The sequence below is a fragment of the Pseudophryne corroboree genome, chromosome 2, assembly GCF_028390025.1.
Source record: "Pseudophryne corroboree isolate aPseCor3 chromosome 2, aPseCor3.hap2, whole genome shotgun sequence".
NCBI lineage: Eukaryota > Metazoa > Chordata > Amphibia > Anura > Myobatrachidae > Pseudophryne > Pseudophryne corroboree.
Window position 1 is genome coordinate 152517017 of NC_086445.1, and position 17919 is coordinate 152534935.

The following is a 17919-nucleotide window of genomic DNA, read 5'->3' on the forward strand; positions in this document are numbered from 1 at the left end:
GAAATAGAATTACCGGTGAGTAAATTCTTATTTTGTAAATTCTACTGTGTTTTGTCAAGTAATATTAGAATTTTGAAACTGTTACTACTGCTATAAATTGTATACTGTGGAGATATTTATATGAAAAAACACCAGCTGTGTGTAATGTGTTATTATATGGTTTACGTTCTTCGACATTTGAATACATTTTTACTACTGACAGTGCTTCTATGTATTATACATATCCAGGAGGTACAACTGAACAAATCGCCTTCAATTCTGCTACATTTATTTACAACATTCTTTCCATGAAATTATTATGTAAAATTTTTAGTTAAAAGGCTGCGGAAAGTGTATCACCAGAAGTACCCATGCTCTGCTATAGGGGGTAGAATGAATGACCTCTCCGGTATGTAATTAAAGTTTGTTAGATTTTTTTTTTTTTTTTACATACTTCAGAGATGTATTATTTAAACTCTTCTATATTATGTATTTTACTTATTGTTTTCCATTGCCATTTTCTCTCTACAGGACAGTAGAACCATTAGAATATTACAGAAAATTTCTAGTAAGTAATCTGGTGGTACGCTGTATTGTTGTGATGTAAGCAATTTACTTTGAAGTAATGACGTTTGAAAATGCAAATTAAATTTTTCTGTGTAGCACAGTCTACATTATTACATATTAATTTCTACAAACTGACAACTGACTATTTGCCTGGAAAAAACTTTTGACATGTTGGTAAGTTTGCCCTGCAGACATATTGTGTCTGAGCTACAGTATTGGTGCCATGCTATATGATATTATACTATAAAGTTGCAGGATAATTCTGATAGTTTCTAAGATCTTAAGACTCCACATTTCTGCTTGTTTCATTTTGTTTTTTGATACTTTTGTTTATGGTTGCATTTTTTTTTTTCCCCCAGAAAGAGAATTGTCGACCTGATGGACGAGATCTAAATGAATTTAGGACAACCACAATAAATGTTGGTAAGTGTCAGATTACCATAGTGTAGCCCATTATGGTTTCAGATCTCTAGATCAGTGGTCAGGGAAGAGGGGTAAATTACCCCAATTGGGGTAAAAATGAAATTCCTGGGAGTAATGGACGGTCGCGCTGCCGAGACACAGCCCCATCCAGCACCGGCCGGCTCGTGATGTGACGTGCTGACGTCACACTGTGCTCCCTCCTGCCCGCCCTGCGCTGTGCTCCTGGCCGCCCTGTGCTGTGTTCCTGGCCACAGTGTGACGTGCTGATGTCACACCGCACTCCTGTCCTGCGCTGTCCTGTCCTCCCACGGCCCGCCAACCCACACACAGAACTTGAAGTGTTCTGTGTCTGACTGCTGACGGAGTTCCGCAGGATCAGACAGTGGCCCGCATAACAGTGAGAAATTCCCACTGACATTACTGAGGTGAGGATGTGACCGCCTGTCTCCTAATAGTCGTGTCCGTTCCCCCCGCCCTTCTCATTAATCTTTCCTACATTCATTCTGGTGTTTTGAGGAGAAAGTGTTAATTAACCCATTCACTGCCAAAAAATAATTGGCTAAAAAAAATAAAAAAATATTATGTATACATATACACAGTATCTCAGAAATGCTATATAAACAGTGATAACCAGTATATATGCACAATAATATGATTTCCTTCCTTTCAAATCAAGGGGGGAACATCGGCGTATCTAAATATATTTTGGGGTAAGATGTAAAAAAGTTCCCTGACCTCTGCTTTAGATTAAATTGTCACAAATGCTACTGGTTCCTGTAGCATTTAGTCACAGATTTCATTTCAATGCATACATATGCCTAGAGACATATACAGTATGTATGTGTATGTAATACAGGTTGAGTATCCCATATCCAAATATTCCGAAATACGGACTTTTTTGAGTGAGACTGAGATGGTGAAACCTTTGTTTTCTGATGCTCAATGTACACAAACTTTGTTTAATACACAAAGTTATAAAAACTATTTTATTAAATGACCTTCAGGCTGTGTGTATAAGGTGTATATGAAACATAAATGCATTCTGTGCTTAGATTTAGGTCCCATCACCATGATATCTCATTATGGTATGCAATTATTCCGAAATACGGAAAAATCCGATATCCAAAATACCTCTGGTCCCAAGCATTTTGGATAAGGGATACTCAACCTGTATATATACTCTACATATCACATAGCAGAGGCAGTACCTAGTGTGGCCCCACCTGGACAGTGGCTCTTACAGAGATTCTCACAGCAACCACTCACTGTTATTAGCGCCGCTGTCCCACCACACCGCGCTACAGTGAAGAAGCTCTAAGTAAACTACAGCTCCCAGCAACCACGCCAGTATTTTAAGTATGAAGGGAATGTGTTCAAAGTTTGGTCCAGATCCATCAAGCCGTGCAGGAGCCTATGAAGAACAAACATACCTATGCACATACATACTGTGTCTTTTGTATATATATAATATAAATCGGTAGATAGTTATATGGCCTTGTCCCCGATATGGTTGGTATTTTGTTTTTGGGTTAAACCCTGCCAGTATTTTAAGTTGGATAATGTGGGGTATGTGTAACTGTCAATAATTTAAATTTTCCTCTGACTCTCGTTAATTACGCTCCAAGTCTGCCGCCACCGCATTGCACTAAGCTGCCTTTATCTTTGTCCAGTCACTAACCTTAGCTTTTTTGGTGATACCGCCCACTGCTGGTGACCTGTGTGTTGCCAGGGTGAAGGATGAGTATGAGGCAGGGCAGCAGCTCTGGTATAGGCAGTTGCTACCATTGTGACATCACAGAATGACCTCACAGACACACAGACAGACCAATGCATTTTCTATAAGCTTTTTTGTGATTGGGGTCCTGGCCTCGCAAGGGGTAGATTTTTTTCACTTGAAACCCCACCAGTATTTTAAGTTAATAATGAAGGGTATGTGTACCAAGTTTGGTCCAGTACCATCAAGGCATGTAGGAGCCTATGAATAACAAACAAATAAACGTACTTTGGGCGGTATCCTATTGGCCGCGGCTATCCTATTAGCCCCGATAGGCCGCAGCTTATCGGGGATTTTGCTGCGCCTGCCTCGGACAGTGTATACTGTCCGAGGACATATGGAAGCTTGTGATGCAGCCAATAATGATTTTATATAACATTTATTACGTTAAGATCAGGGCTGGGTAATCAATTTCATAAATATTATGCTAAAGCCTGCTTAAACTGCATAGCTGCTGCTTTCTGCTACTTTAAGATCTCGCTCAGAATGGCAGATCTGAGCGAGATCTTTCACAATCTCGTTCAGTGTGTACACTCAATGGTGGTCATTCCGAGTTGATCGCTAGCTGCTTTTGTTCGCTGTGCAGCGATTAGGCAAAAAAATGGCACTTCTGTGCATGCGGCGCAATGTACTATTACAACGAACTATGTAGTTTCACACAAGGTCTAGCGACGCTTTTCAGTCGCACTGCTGAGTGATTGACATGAAGTGGACGTTTCTGGGTGGCAACTGACCGTTTTCAGGGAGTGTTCGAAAAAAACGCTGGCGTGCCAGGAAAAACGCAGGCGTGGCTGGCCGAACGCAGGGCGTGTTTGTGACGTCAAAACAGGAACTGAATAGTCTGAAGTGATCGCAAGCTAGGAGTAGGTTTGGAGCTACTCTAAAACTGCATTAAAAAATTATGCCGCCGCTGTGCGATCCTTTCGTTCGCACTTCTGCTAAGCTAAAATACACTCCCAGTGGGAGGCGGCATAGCGTGTGCACGGCTGCTATAAACAGCTAGCGAGCAATCAACTCGGAATGACCACCAATGTCGTTAACGATGTGCGCAAAGCTTACTTTTATTCTGAGATGAAGGACCCAGCCTGCTTAAACTGCATATCTGCTGCTTTCTGCTACTTTAAGGCCCATACTCACTAGTCGAGAAAGTGAAAGATCTCGCTCAGAAGGGCAGATCTGAGCGAGATCTTTCTCAATCTCGTTCAGTGTGTATTCCGCACATCATTAGCGGCCCCCTCACTCGCCTGAACATGTACAGACGAGGGAGGTCCTCCTTTACGACAGCGCAGCATAGTCGTGCACCCCCCCGCCGGCGACGGCGGCAAGTGTGTATGCACTTGCCGATGCTGTATCTACACCCACACTGAATTTGTTTTTGCCAGCATTTTTATAGTGTTCTAGTTAAATTGCTTTGCATAGGAGCCCTGTCGCAGGAGTGGCCGACGTGACCAGCAGCGCTATACCGATTGGTGAAAACAGTGCCTTCATCCACCACTCTCTCACCAATGTCATTGCTATGTAGCATATCTTATTCAAGTGAACGCGGACTCGAAGCACCTCCCCCCTCCTCTCCCCCCCCCCCCCCCCCCCTTCCAGCCGTGAGTATGGTACCATACCGCCTTAATGATGGCAATAAATTTTGTTTTCTTCAGCAGGGTCCACAGGTTATCCACATGATAACAATGGGATATGATGAAGCGACAGCGTATTTGCACCAATCGGTCAAAGCTTTTCCGGCCTCCCAGCATGCAACGGGCCCGTCCATATATCCCCGCCTCCTTGCTCAGGCAAATCAGTTTTTTGTTTGGTGCGGCAGGAGCCGGACCATGGTCAGAGGGCTGCTAGTTTTTAGCAGCCCTAAGCGTTCTTATTTTATTTTTATAGTCTTACTATTTTTCTGAGTGATCTTTCTAAACAGTGTCTTATACGTACCTTAGAAAGAGTCGCTCCAACAACTCTCCGCCGAGCCACGACAACGCCTACCCACGAGTACAGTGCTGTTTCGGCGGACGTCTGTGTCGGATATGTGCAGGTCCAGCAGAAGTTACCAGGCTGTGGCGGGAGCACGGGGAGAAGGTAAGGCATCGGTTCCACTTAGAAGGGGAATATGGACACAGCCGCACTGTTTTGGGAGGAGACCACCAAACAATCGCTGACGCAACTGCCACCTCGGGTGCACCAGTGCTAGGTCTTAGGGATCAGAGACTCCAGGAATAGTACAAGGCCGCGATCCCTAGGGTTGATGTCAGCAGTGGGGAGTCAGACGCTGTCCTGGTCGCCCCTGTCCCTGACCAGTTTCCTCCGAGTCTCCCGCCATGAACTGTTTCCCGCTTCCGTCTCAGACGCTGTACACGAAGGGGACCCAGTCGCAGCATAGGCAGCTGTGTGACTGGTGCTTCCGTGTTCACTGAGCGTCTGTGTTCACTATAGGTTCATGGAGTGGCAGTGTACACTAGTAGCGTCTGGATCCACTCAGCGTTCGCTAACGTATTGATCGGTCCTGGAAGCGAGGTAAGTCTCTCTCTGTATCCCACATTGGTACATTGGTACACAGATCTGCAGAGGATGTCGCTGGATGTTCCACTTCTGCTCCCTCAACGTCCAGATCTACTGATGCATGGTACTTGTTATCACAGACATCTGGACGGCGTGGCTCTTGAAACCTCTATCCTGAAGTCAAGAGGATTCTCACAACAGGTAATTCAAACAATGCTCGGAGCAAGGAAACCTTCCTCAGCTCGCATTTATCACCGAATATGGCAAACCTATATTCATTGGTGTAGTGAACGGAAAATGGACCCTAAATCTTTCAGAGTTTCCAGGGTCTTAGTATTCCTTCAGACAGGAATGGATAAAGGTTTGAAGGTGGCTTCCTTGAGAGTGCAAGTATCAACATTGACTGTATGGTTCCAAAAGTAAATTGCCAATTTACAGGATGTGCATACTTTTTTCAACCTCCTTTTGTTCCTCCTACAGTGTCTTGGGACTTAAGTCTAGTCCTGAAAGCCCTTCAAGTTGCTCCATTTGAACCACCTAATAAAGTGGATCTTTAAATGGTTGACAGCTAAAGTTCTCTTTCTACTGGCTATGGCGTCAGCTAGAAGAGTATCAGATTTAGGGGCATTATCATGTCATTCCCTATTTCTGATTTTTTTTATCCAGATAAAGCAGTTCTCAGAACTAGATCTGGGTATCTTCCGAAGGTGGTGTCTAAATTCCACCTTAATGAAAAAATTGTAGTCCCGGCTTTCCAGGTACTGGGCCTTTCTGCGGGAGATGCATCGCTGGACGTGGTCCATGCATTAAGGATCTACGTGGATCATACCAGTGCCATCAGAAAGACAGATTCTCTCTTCGATGACTATTTCAGAAGCATATTCTCAGGCTGATCTCCCGGTTTCAGCTATTGTCCCTGCTCACTCTACTCGTAAGGTAGGTCCATCTTGGGCAGCACAACGTGGTGCTTCAGCAGAATAGATATGTAAGGGAGCCACATGGTCTTCCATTAACACATTCATTAGACATTATGCCTTGGATACCTTTGCCTCTCATGACGCTGAATTCGGGCGAAGGATTCTCTTGTCCAATCAGGAGCGTCCCCACCACTAAATTGCTTTGGGAAATCCCATTGTTATCCTGTGGATAACCTGTGGACCCTGCCGGAGAAATATACGTTATGGTAAGAACTTACCGTTGATAACGGTATTTCTCTATCGTCCTAAGTGGATGCTGGGGTTCCTGAAAGGACCATGGGGAATAGCGGCTCCGCAGGAGACAGGGCACAAAAGTAAAGCTTTTACAGGTCAGGTGGTGTGTACTGGCTCCTCCCCCCATGACCCTCCTCCAGACTCCAGTTAGATTTTTGTGCCCGGCCGAGAAGGGTGCAATTCTAGGTGGCTCTCATAAAGAGCTGCTTAGAGAGTTTAGCTTAGGTTTTTTATTTTACAGTGATTCCTGCTGGCAACAGGATCACTGCAACGAGGGACAGAGGGGAGAAGAAGTGAACTCACCTGCGTGCAGGATGGATTGGCTTCTTGGCTACTGGACATGAAGCTCCAGAGGGACGATCACAGGTACAGCCTGGATGGTCACCGGAGCCACGCCGCCGGCCCCCTCACAGATGCTGAAGCAAGAAGAGGTCCAGAATCGGCGGCTGAAGACTCCTGCAGTCTTCTTAAGGTAGCGCACAGCACTGCAGCTGTGCGCCATTTTCCTCTCAGCACACTTCACACGGCAGTCACTGAGGGTGCAGGGCGCTGGGGGGGGGCGCCCTGGGAGGCAAATGTAAACCTTTAAAAAGGCTAAAAATACCTCACATATAGCCCCAGAGGCTATATGGAGATATTTACCCCTGCCTAAATGTACTAAATAGCGGGAGACGAGCCCGCCGGAAAAGGGGCGGGGCCTATCTCCTCAGCACACGGCGCCATTTTCTGTCACAGCTCCGCTGGTCAGGAAGGCTCCCAGGTCTCTCCCCTGCACTGCACTACAGAAACAGGGTATAACAGAGAGGGGGGGCAAAATAAATGGCAATATATTAATATAAAAGCAGCTATAAGGGAGCACTTAATCATAAGGCTATCCCTGTCATATATAGCGCTTTTTGGTGTGTGCTGGCAGACTCTCCCTCTGTCTCCCCAAAGGGCTAGTGGGTCCTGTCTTCGTATAGAGCATTCCCTGTGTGTCTGCTGTGTGTCGGTACGTGTGTGTCGACATGTATGAGGACGTTATTGGTGTGGAGGCGGAGCAATTGCCAAATATGAGGATGTCACCTTCTAGGGGGTCGACACCAGAATGGATGCCTTTATTTGTGGAATTACGGGATAGCGTCAACTCGCTTAAGCAGTCGTTTGCCGACATGAGGCGGCCGGACACTCACTTAGTGCCTGTCCAGGCGCCTCAAACACCGTCAGGGGCTGTAAAACGCCCCTTGCCTCAGTCGGTCGACACAGACCCAGACACAGGCACTGATTCCGGTAGTGAAGGTGACGAATCAACCGTATTTTCCAAAAGGGCCACACGTTATATGATTTTGGCAATAAAGGAGATGTTACATTTAGCTGATACTACAGGTACCACTAAACAGGGTATTATGTGGGGTGTGAAAAAACTACCAGTAGTTTTTACCGAATCAGAAGAATTAAATGACGTGTGTGATGAAGCGTGGGGTGCCCCGATAAAAAACTGCTAATTTCAAAGAAGTTATTGGCTTTATACCCTTTCCCGCCAGAGGTTAGGGAGCGCTGGGAAACACCTCCTAGGGTGGACAAAGCGCTAACACGCTTATCAAAACAAGTGGCGTTACCCTCTCCTGAGACGGCCGCACTTAAAGATCCATCAGATAGGAGGATGGAAAATATCCAAAAAGGTATATACACACATGCAGGTGTTATACTACGACCAGCTATTGCGACTGCCTGGATGTGCAGTGCTGGGGTAGTTTGGTCAGAGTCCCTGATCGAAAATATTGATACCCTGGACAGGGACAATATTTTACTGTCGTTAGAACAAATAAAGGATGCATTTCTTTATATGCGTGATGCACAGAGAGATATCTGCACACTGGCATCACGGGTAAGTGCTATGTCCATTTCGGCCAGAAGAGCTTTATGGACACGACAGTGGACAGGCGATGCGTAGAGGAGTTATTTGGGGTCGGTCTATCGGATTTGGTGGCCACGGCTACGGCCGGGAAATCCACCTTTCTACCTCAAGTCACTCCCCAACAGAAAAAGGCACCGACCTTTCAATCGCAGCCTTTTCGTTCCTTTAAAAATAAGAGAGCAAAGGGCTATTCATATCTGCCACGAGGCAGAGGACGAGGGAAGAGACAGCAACAGGCAGCTCCTTCCCAGGAACAGAAGCCCTCCCCGGCTTCTACAAAAGCCTCAGCATGACGCTGGGGCTTCGCAAGCGGACTCGGGGGCGGTAGGCGGTCGTCTCAAGAATTACAGCGCGCAGTGGGCTCACTCGCAGGTAAATCCCTGGATCCTGCAGATAATATCTCAGGGGTACAGGTTGAAATTAGAGACAGAGCCACCTCGCCATTTCCTGAAGTCTGCTTTACCAACGTCCCCCTCAGAAAGGGAGACGGTTTTGGAAGCCATTCACAAGCTGTATTCTCAGCAGGTGATAGTCAAGGTACCTCTTCTACAACAAGGGAAGGGGTATTATTCCACTCTTTTTGTGGTACCGAAGCCGGATGGCTCGGTAAGGCCTATTCTAAATCTGAAGTCCTTGAACCTGTACATAAAGAAGTTCAAGTTCAAGATGGAGTCACTCAGAGCAGTGATAGCGAACCTGGAAGAAGGGGACTTTATGGTATCCTTGGACATCAAGGATGCGTATCTCCACGTTCCAATTACCCCTCACACCAGGGGTACCTCAGGTTCGTTGTACAAAACTGTCACTATCAGTTTCAGACGCTGCCGTTTGGTTTGTCCACGGCACCTCGGGTCTTTACAAAGGTAATGGCCGAGATAATATTTCTTCTTCGAAGAAAAGGCGTATTAATTATCCCATACTTGGACGATCTCCTAATAAGGGCAAGGTCCAGAGAACAGCTAGAGATGGGTTTAGCACTATCTCAAGAGGTGCTAAAGCAGCACGGATGGATTCTGAATATTCCAAAATCCCAATTAATGCCGACAACTCGTCTGCTGTTCCTGGGGATGATTCTGGACACAGTTCAGAAAAGGTTTTTCTTCCCGAAGAAAAAGCCAAGGAGTTATCTGACCTGGTCAGGAACCTCCTAAAACCAGGAAAGGTGTCTGTACATCAATGCACAAGAGTCCTGGGAAAAAATGGTAGCTTCTTACGAAGCAATCCCTTTCGGCAGATTCCATGCAAAGGGATCTGTTGGACAAATGGTCAGGGTCGCATCTTCAGATGCACCTGCGGATAACCCTGTCGCCGAGGACAAGGGTATCCCTTCTGTGGTGGTTGCAGGAGGCTCATCTATTGGAGGGCCGCAGATTCGGCATGCAGGATTGGATCCTGGTGACCACGGGTGCCAGCCAGAGAGGCTGGGGAGCAGTCACACAGGGAAGAAATTTCCAGGGAGTGTGGTCGAGCCTGAAAAAGTCTCTTCACATAAGCATTCTGGAACTAAGAGCAATCTACAATGCTCTAAGCCAGGCGGAACCTCTGCTTCAAGGAAGACCGGTGTTGATCCAGTCGGACAACATCACGGCAGTCGCCCATGTAAACAGACAGGGCGGCACAAGAAGCAGGAGGGCAATGGCAGAAGCTGCCAGGATCCTTCGCTGGGCGGAGAATCACGTGATAGCACTGTCAGCAGTATTCATCCCGGGCGTGGACAACTGGGAAGCAGACTTCCTCAGCAGACACGACCTTCACCCGGGAGAGTGGAGACTTCATCCAGAAGTTTTCCACATGCTATTAAACCGTTGGGTAAAACCAATGGTGGACATGATGGCGTCTCGCCTCAACAAAACACTGGACAGGTATTGCGCCAGGTCAAGAGATCCGCAGGCAATAGCTGTGGACGCGCTGGTAACACCTTGGGTGTACCAGTCGGTATATGTGTTTCCTCCTCTGCCTCTCATACCAAAGGTATTGAGGATTATACGGCAAAGTGGAGTAAGACTAGTGGCTCCGGATTGGCCAAGAAGGACTTGGTACCCGGAACTTCAAGAGATGGTCACGGACGATCCGTGGCCTCTACTTCTGAGAAGGGACCTGCTTCAGCAGGGTACTTGTCTTTTTCAAGACTTACCGCGGCTGCGTTTGACGGCATGGCGTTTTGAATGCCAGATCCTAAAAGGAAAAGGCATTCCAGAAGAAGTCATTCCTACCTTGATAAAGGCAAGGAAGGAAGTCACCGCGAAGCATTATCGCCGTATTTGGCGAAAATATGTTGCGTGGTGCGAGCAGCGGAGTGCTCCGATGGAGGAATTTCAACTGGGTCGTTTTCCTACATTTCCTGCAATCAGGATTGTCTATGGGTCTCAAATTGGGATCTATTAAGGTTCAAATTTCGGCCCTATCAATATTCTTCCAAAAAGAATTGGCCTCAGTCCCTGAGGTCCAGATTTTTATCAAAGGAGTACTGCATATACAGCCTCCTGTGGTGCCTAAGGTGGCACCGTGGGATCTAAATGTAATTTTAGATTTCCTCAAATCAAATTGGTTTGAACCACTAAAGAAGGTGGATTTGAAATATCTCACATGGAAAGTGACTATGTTACTGGCCCTGGCTTCGGCCGGGAGAGTATCTGAACTGGCGGCTTTGTTTTATAAAAGCCCTTATTTAATTTTCCATTCGACATAGGGCAGAGCTGCGGACGCGTCCGCATTTTCTCCCTAAGGTGGTATCAGCGTTTCACCTGAACCAGCCTATTGTAGTGCCTGCGGCTACAGACGACTTGAAGGACTCCAAGTTGTTGGACGTTGTCAGAGCCTTAAAAATATACATTTAAAGGACGGCTGGAGTCAGAAAATCTGACTCGCTGTTTATACTGTATGCACCCAACAAGTTGGGTGCACCTGCTTCTAAGCAGTCGATTGCTCGTTGGATTTGTAACAAAATTCAACTTGTACATTCTGTGGCAGGCCTGCCACAGCCTAAATCTGTTAAGGCCCATTCCGCAAGGAAGGTGGGCTCATCTTGGGCGGCTGCCCGAGGGGTCTCGGCATTACTACTCTGCCGAGCAGCTACGTGGTCAGGGGAGAACACGTTTGTAAATTTTTACAAATTTGATACCCTGGCAAAGGAGGACCTGGAGTTCTCTCATTCGGTGCTGCAGAGTCATCCGCACTCTCCCGCCCGTTTGGGAGCTTTGGTATAATCCCCATGGTCCTTTCAGGAACCCCAGCATCCACAAGGACGATAGAGAAAATAAGAATTTACTTACCGATAATTCTATTTCTCGGAGTCCGTAGTGGATGCTGGGCGCCCATCCCAAGTGCGGATTATCTGCAATACTTGTACATAGTTATTGTTAACTAATTCGGGTTATTGTTTAGGAAGCCATCTTTCAGAGGCTCCTCTGTTATCATACTGTTAACTGGGTTTAGATCACAAGTTGTACGGTGTGATTGGTGTGGCTGGTATGAGTCTTACCCGGGATTCAAAATCCTCCCTTATTGTGTACGCTCGTCCGGGCACAGTACCTAACTGGAGTCTGGAGGAGGGTCATGGGGGGAGGAGCCAGTACACACCACCTGACCTGTAAAAGCTTTACTTTTGTGCCCTGTCTCCTGCGGAGCCGCTATTCCCCATGGTCCTTTCAGGAACCCCAGCATCCACTACGGACTCCGAGAAATAGAATTATCGGTAAGTAAATTCTTATTTTCTCCTAAGTCCACAGGATCCACAGTGATCCCACCCTGACGCACCTGATTTGAGGATCCTTTTACTCACTAACCCCTTCCTTGTACGGAAGGGTGTGCATGTGTGTTCTTCTCGCCTGATTAGGGCTATCTATGATGCTTCTGCCTTGAGCTTTGGAATACAACTGATTTGCCTGAGCAAGGAGGCGGGGATATATGGATGGGCCCGTTGCATGCTGGGATGCTGGAAAAGCATTGACCGATTGGTGCAAATCTGCTGTCGCTTCTTCATATCCCATTGTTATGTGGATCCTGTGGATTTAGGAGACATACCGTTATCAACGGTAAGTTCTTACCAAAACACACACTTTGTTATTGCTTAATTTGGCAGATCAACACATTTCTACTGCATGTTCCACAGGATAAACATTGGGATATGAGGTAGCGACAGCGGATTGGCACCAACAAGCACAGCATCCCAGAATGCAATGGGCCAGCCCCTTTTATCCCCGCCTCCTGGCTCAGGCAATTCAGTTTTTTGTTTGGTGTGGCAGGAGCCGGACCATGGTCAGTGGGCTGCTGGTTTCAGCAGCCATAAGCTTTTTATTATGTTATTTTTATAGTCTTACTCTTTTTTTGAGCTATCTTTCTAAAAAGCGCCTTATACGTACCTTAGAATGAGTTGCTCCAACCACTCCCCACCGGGTCGCGACAACACTTGCACACGTGTACAGTGCTGTTTCGGCGGACATCTGTGTCGGATGTACTAGCAAGTCCAGCAGACATTACCAGGCTGTGGCCGGAGCACGGGGAGAAGGTAAGGCATCGGTTCCGTTTAGCAGAGGAAACGCGAGACCCAACCGCACTGTTTTAGGAGGGAGACTACCGAATAGTCGCTAACGCGGCTGCCACCTTGGGTGCACCAGCGCTAGGCCTCGGGGATCATAGGCTCCAGGGGTAGTATGAGGCTGCAATCCCTGGGGTTTTTTTGTCAGCAGTGGGGAGTAAGATGCTCCTCTGGTCGCCCCTCCCCCACGGTTCATGACCAGTTTCCCGCCATGAACTGATTTCCCGCTTCCTTCTGAGATGCTGTGTATCTAAAAGGACAGAGTCGCAGCATAGGCAGCTATATGACTGGTGCGTCGGTGTTCACTTGTGCGTCTGTGTTCACTGTAGGTTCACGGGGCGGTTGTGTATACGAATAGCGCCTGGATTCACTCAGCGTTCACTAACGTTTTGATCAATTTTGGAAGCGGGGTGAAGTCTCCCTGTATCCCACTCTCCTGAGCCGGGTGATACAGCACTAAGTCTCTATCTACCGTTGAGTACGAATAGTGGGATAAGTGCCTGATGCATATGAGTCTGTAAACTATTGCTGCTGTTTCTTTCGCTGTGCGACTGAATACGTTTAAAGTCCTATATAAGATAATGCAGTAATATGTTTCTCCTACATACTTGAAATTTATTTTTAGTTGAATATGTTCTCATATTGCTTATTATACTAATGTATAACCTGTGACTGATTGCTAGTGTGATTGCTGACTTTACTATTTTCTGTCAGCTTCTATGTATTCCGATCCTCAATGCTCGTGCAAAGCAGGGAGGGATCGGATTGTACAGTATGTCACTTTAACAAGTTTTAAAGTGTTTTCAGTCACAAATTGTGAAGTTAACACTGTACAGGTGTGTGATTTCTTTATCATGTCTAAGAGAGGCAAGGGTGAGGAGCACTCTCCACAGCAGCACCAACACTTATTTCATGTTTGTCTTGCAAAGCTAGGTTAACCTCTCAGGATCTCGTTCAAAATGGATTATGTATAAACTGTTTTGGTTTTCACCAAAGCCTCCTGAATAATCCAGTCCAGGCACAGGTTCAAATGGAACCCCCATGGGCTACGTTTGCACAGACATTATCCAGTATAGCTGAGCAGATAATGCCAGCTCCTATACCAGGGATAGATTACCCTATTAACCCTTACATGCAACATTTCACCTGGGGTTTATCACATCCAGTACAGGAATCTGCAGCCTTTCAACAAAAACAGGCTGAAAGGCTGATGGTACGTTAGCAGGGAAAGGGATACTACTGCACTAGCATATTATAGAAAAGTTCCAAATTAGAACAAAGGAAACCCCTAGTTATATTCTATATCAGAGCCCTGAAAAAACTTAACTGTGAAACACGTGTCGGCGAGTCACACTGTGCTGCTGTGTATAATAACAATGTGCTAAATGTATTGTGTTGTTAGGAATAGAGTGAGATCTATACTAAAGCTGAGCTGGCTATTGTGAAGCCTCATGACACTGATGGAGCTCACAAGCTTTCCTGCACTGAGAGGATTATTTAACCACATATGACTCAGCAAGCTGCATGGACTAGCAACATTGTAGAAGACTAAGATACACTGCTTAATGTATCAGCTGAGACATCTCTACAGCACTGCTTGTTACTTTACAAGTATAGAACAATTATCTAGCAATGTTTATGTGCTACTCAGGTTAAATACTGTTTATTTGATATATAGGTTTCCATCACACAGCTGATAATTACGAAACAGCTAGTTAGGATATACTGCTACTAACAGCTGATGGAGTGTTCCAGTGTACGACATTAGTGCAATACTCAAACAGCTCACTAAACCCTGTGCCTCACAGCTATGATCTATTTATTATTATTTATTACCAGTTATTTATATAGCGCACACATATTCCGCAGCGCTTTACAGAGAATATTTGCTCATTCACATCAGTCCCTGCCCCAGTAGAGCTTACAATCTATACTCACTATCACATGTACACACATTCACGCTAGGGTTAATTTTGTTGGGAGCCAATTAACCTACCTGTATATTTTTGGATTGTGGGAGGAAACCGGAGTACCCGGAGGAAACCCAGTGGCAAACGCAGGATTTGCATGGGGGGGGTTTCCAGAACTGGGCGGAGCCAATCACGGGGGTGGGGACTGAGGCGACCCAGTATATGCTGGGTCCGTAAAACTAGTGTGTCTGTGTGTGTGTGTGTGTGTGTGTGTGTGTGTGTGTGTGTGTATATATATATATATATATATATATATATATATATATATATATTTTTTTTTAGTGGAGGGGGGTTTCTGGGTACTCGGAAGCCTCCCCTGGGTGCGCCACTGAAACCCACGCAAGTACGGGGAGAATATACAAACTCCACACAGTTAGGGCCATGGTGGGAATCGAACGCATGACCTCAGTGCTGTGAGGCAGTAATGCTAACCATTACACCAGCCGTACTGCCCCTATTCCACTATAATAGTAGTGAATATTGTGGAAAACTGTCAGTTTATATGCATTCTTGGACATTACAGTGTCTCTCATTAACAATATCACTAATGAACATTGTGATTACTCACTTAAAGTGATATTGACTTTATTAATTACCTGCTGTAAATCGACTGAGAACAGCTAATTATATTGAGATCACTAGTGGGGAGAAGCACTGATCTATAGCTGTATAAGCATATAAGTGAACATCAATTATCATTCACTTAAAGTGACACTGACTTCAGGTATTACCTGATGTAAATTGATTAACGAACAGCCAATTACATTGAGATCACTAGTGAGGAGAAACACGGATTCATAGCTATATAAGCATATGAATGCATATAAGTGAGGGGTCATAGCGGCCAAACAGATTATTCACTTAAAGTGATACTGACTTCAGATATTACCTGCTGTAAATTGATTGAGAACAGCTAATTACATTGAGATCACTAGTGAGGATAAACACTGACTCATAGCTGTACAAGCATATGATTGCATATAAGTGAGGGGTCACAGCGCCCAAACTGAGGGGGAGCTTTCTATTGGAATATTGCACTTTACAGTACCCTCAGTAAGCCTATCTAGTACAACTGATCAGTGACTTCAAAGTGCCATTGGGCACTCAGCCTAACCGCACACATAATTTGATTCAAGGGTCATAGTACCTATAATATATTATATATGTGTAGCACTACACAGTTAGCACAGTGTGTGTTTTTATTCACACATCACACTTTGTTTTGTCAAGGTATATGTTTTTGGTTTTAATATTTCACAGCTACAGGTCTTTTTAATAAATATACTCTAATAAAAGCTATAATTTATGTATCAATTTAATGTTTAAGTGCGCCACTTCAAGTCCAATCCTTCTCAGTTTCTTTTTGTGAAAGGCTGATGGAAAGTAAATCACATAGACATGAAACATCATCTTCACAGTCTACACATTTTTCAGATGGGGACTCATCGGAGGATGAGGACTCATCGCTCTCCGAGACTGCATATGAGTTTGAAGGTCTTAGCTCTCTGGACATACCTGAGCTCATTTGACAGCCATTCTATCCTTGTAGGAAGCAGCAGAGCCTTTGTTAAAATCTAAGGCACCTGTGTTTAAACGTCCCAAAACAGTTAGGATTGAATTTCCTGGGCCAAAACAGCTGACGGAAGAGGCTTGGGTAACACCCAGTAAAAAGTTTAGAATTTCAAAGAAATGGAATTCCCATTATCTTCTTCCGGCTGAGGACTGTTTAAAAAAGGGAAGTGGCTCCCAATGTAGATACGCATGTCATCCGATTGTTGCGGAAATCTACATTACCTCTGCCTTCAACTTCTTTAAACGATGTCATGGATAGGAAAATAGATGGATTTTAGAAAACAATTTTCTCCTTGTCTGGGGCAACCATAAGAAGACCTGCCATGGTTTCGGCCTGGATGGCTAAAGCAGTGGCAGCCTGGGCTGATGCATTGGAGGACCATCTTTCTTTGGCATCTAGAGAGCAAAAATCCCATATTGCACATATCAGACAGGCAGCTTTATTTAATGGAAGAAGCAGCCTTGGATATGGGTACAATTGCCTCTCAGGCATCAGCCACAGCAGTAGCAGCCTATGTACATGGAAAGCGGATTCAGAATAATAGAAGTTTCTGGAGTCTTTGCCTTTTACCGGCGATATTCTTTTTGGTAAAGAATTAAACAGTATTTTGGATTCAGAAGCAGACTCCAAGAAAGTCGTGTTTCCTTCCACCCACAAATCCAAGCCTAGATTTCCAGCTTTTCTGCCCTTTCGGAATCAAGGAAAAGCAAAAGGAAAGGGTTATGGCAAACAGTCTCAATCTGACAAGTCTGGTAAAACTAAAAAGCATTGGGCTACCAGAGGGCCAGCTTCCAAGTCAGAAGATAAGCCATCAGCCTGATGGTGCGGGCCTCCACCTGAGGGACCCCAGGGTGGGAGGCCTACTTCTTCAGTTTTCACAGATCTGGCAGCAGTCCACCACAGATGCCTGGGTGCAAGAAGCAGTATCTCACTGTTATGCGTTTGCTTTCAATAAACACCCTCCACAAAGATTTTTTGTACCAGCCCCGTCTTCAGTGGAAACGAAGGCCAGGGCTTTGCAGGAGGCAGTTCAGAAGTTGCTTCAGTCAGGAGTGATAATTCCAGTTTCTCCTGCACAGCGAGGACAAGGTTTTTATTCCAACCTGTTTCTAGTCCAGAAGCCAAATGGGTCATTCCGGCCCATACTCAAATCTCAAAGTGCTGAACAAGTACATTTGGGTGCCTCGGTTTCATATGGAGACTTTACGTTCCGTTATTTTGGCCATGGAGCCGAAGGAATTTATGGTATCCCTGGATATCCAGGATGCTTACCTACATGTTCCTATAGCACTATCCCATCAGCGCTATCTCAGGTTTGCTATCCTCCAGCAACATTTTAAGTTTCAGGCCCTGCCATTTGGACTGGCCACATCTCCCAGAGTATTCACCAAAATCATGGTGGTAATGTCAGCTTATCTCCGTCAGCAAGGGATAAGGATTTTTCCATACCTCGACAATTTATTAATCCTGCCACAATCTCAGGAATTGCTTC

The 17919-nt window shown here is 45.6% G+C and overlaps 1 protein-coding gene across 1 annotated transcript in view; it reads left to right on the top strand.

The window, feature by feature from the left end:
• EXOSC8 (exosome component 8) overlaps positions 1-17919 on the top strand; it is a 116177-nt gene that overhangs the window by 18741 nt on the left and 79517 nt on the right. The window contains exons 2-3 of the mRNA XM_063951851.1: positions 511-547; positions 906-969. Of these exons, the coding sequence (XP_063807921.1) occupies positions 511-547; positions 906-969 (101 nt within the window). The remainder of the gene's footprint in view (positions 1-510; positions 548-905; positions 970-17919) is intronic.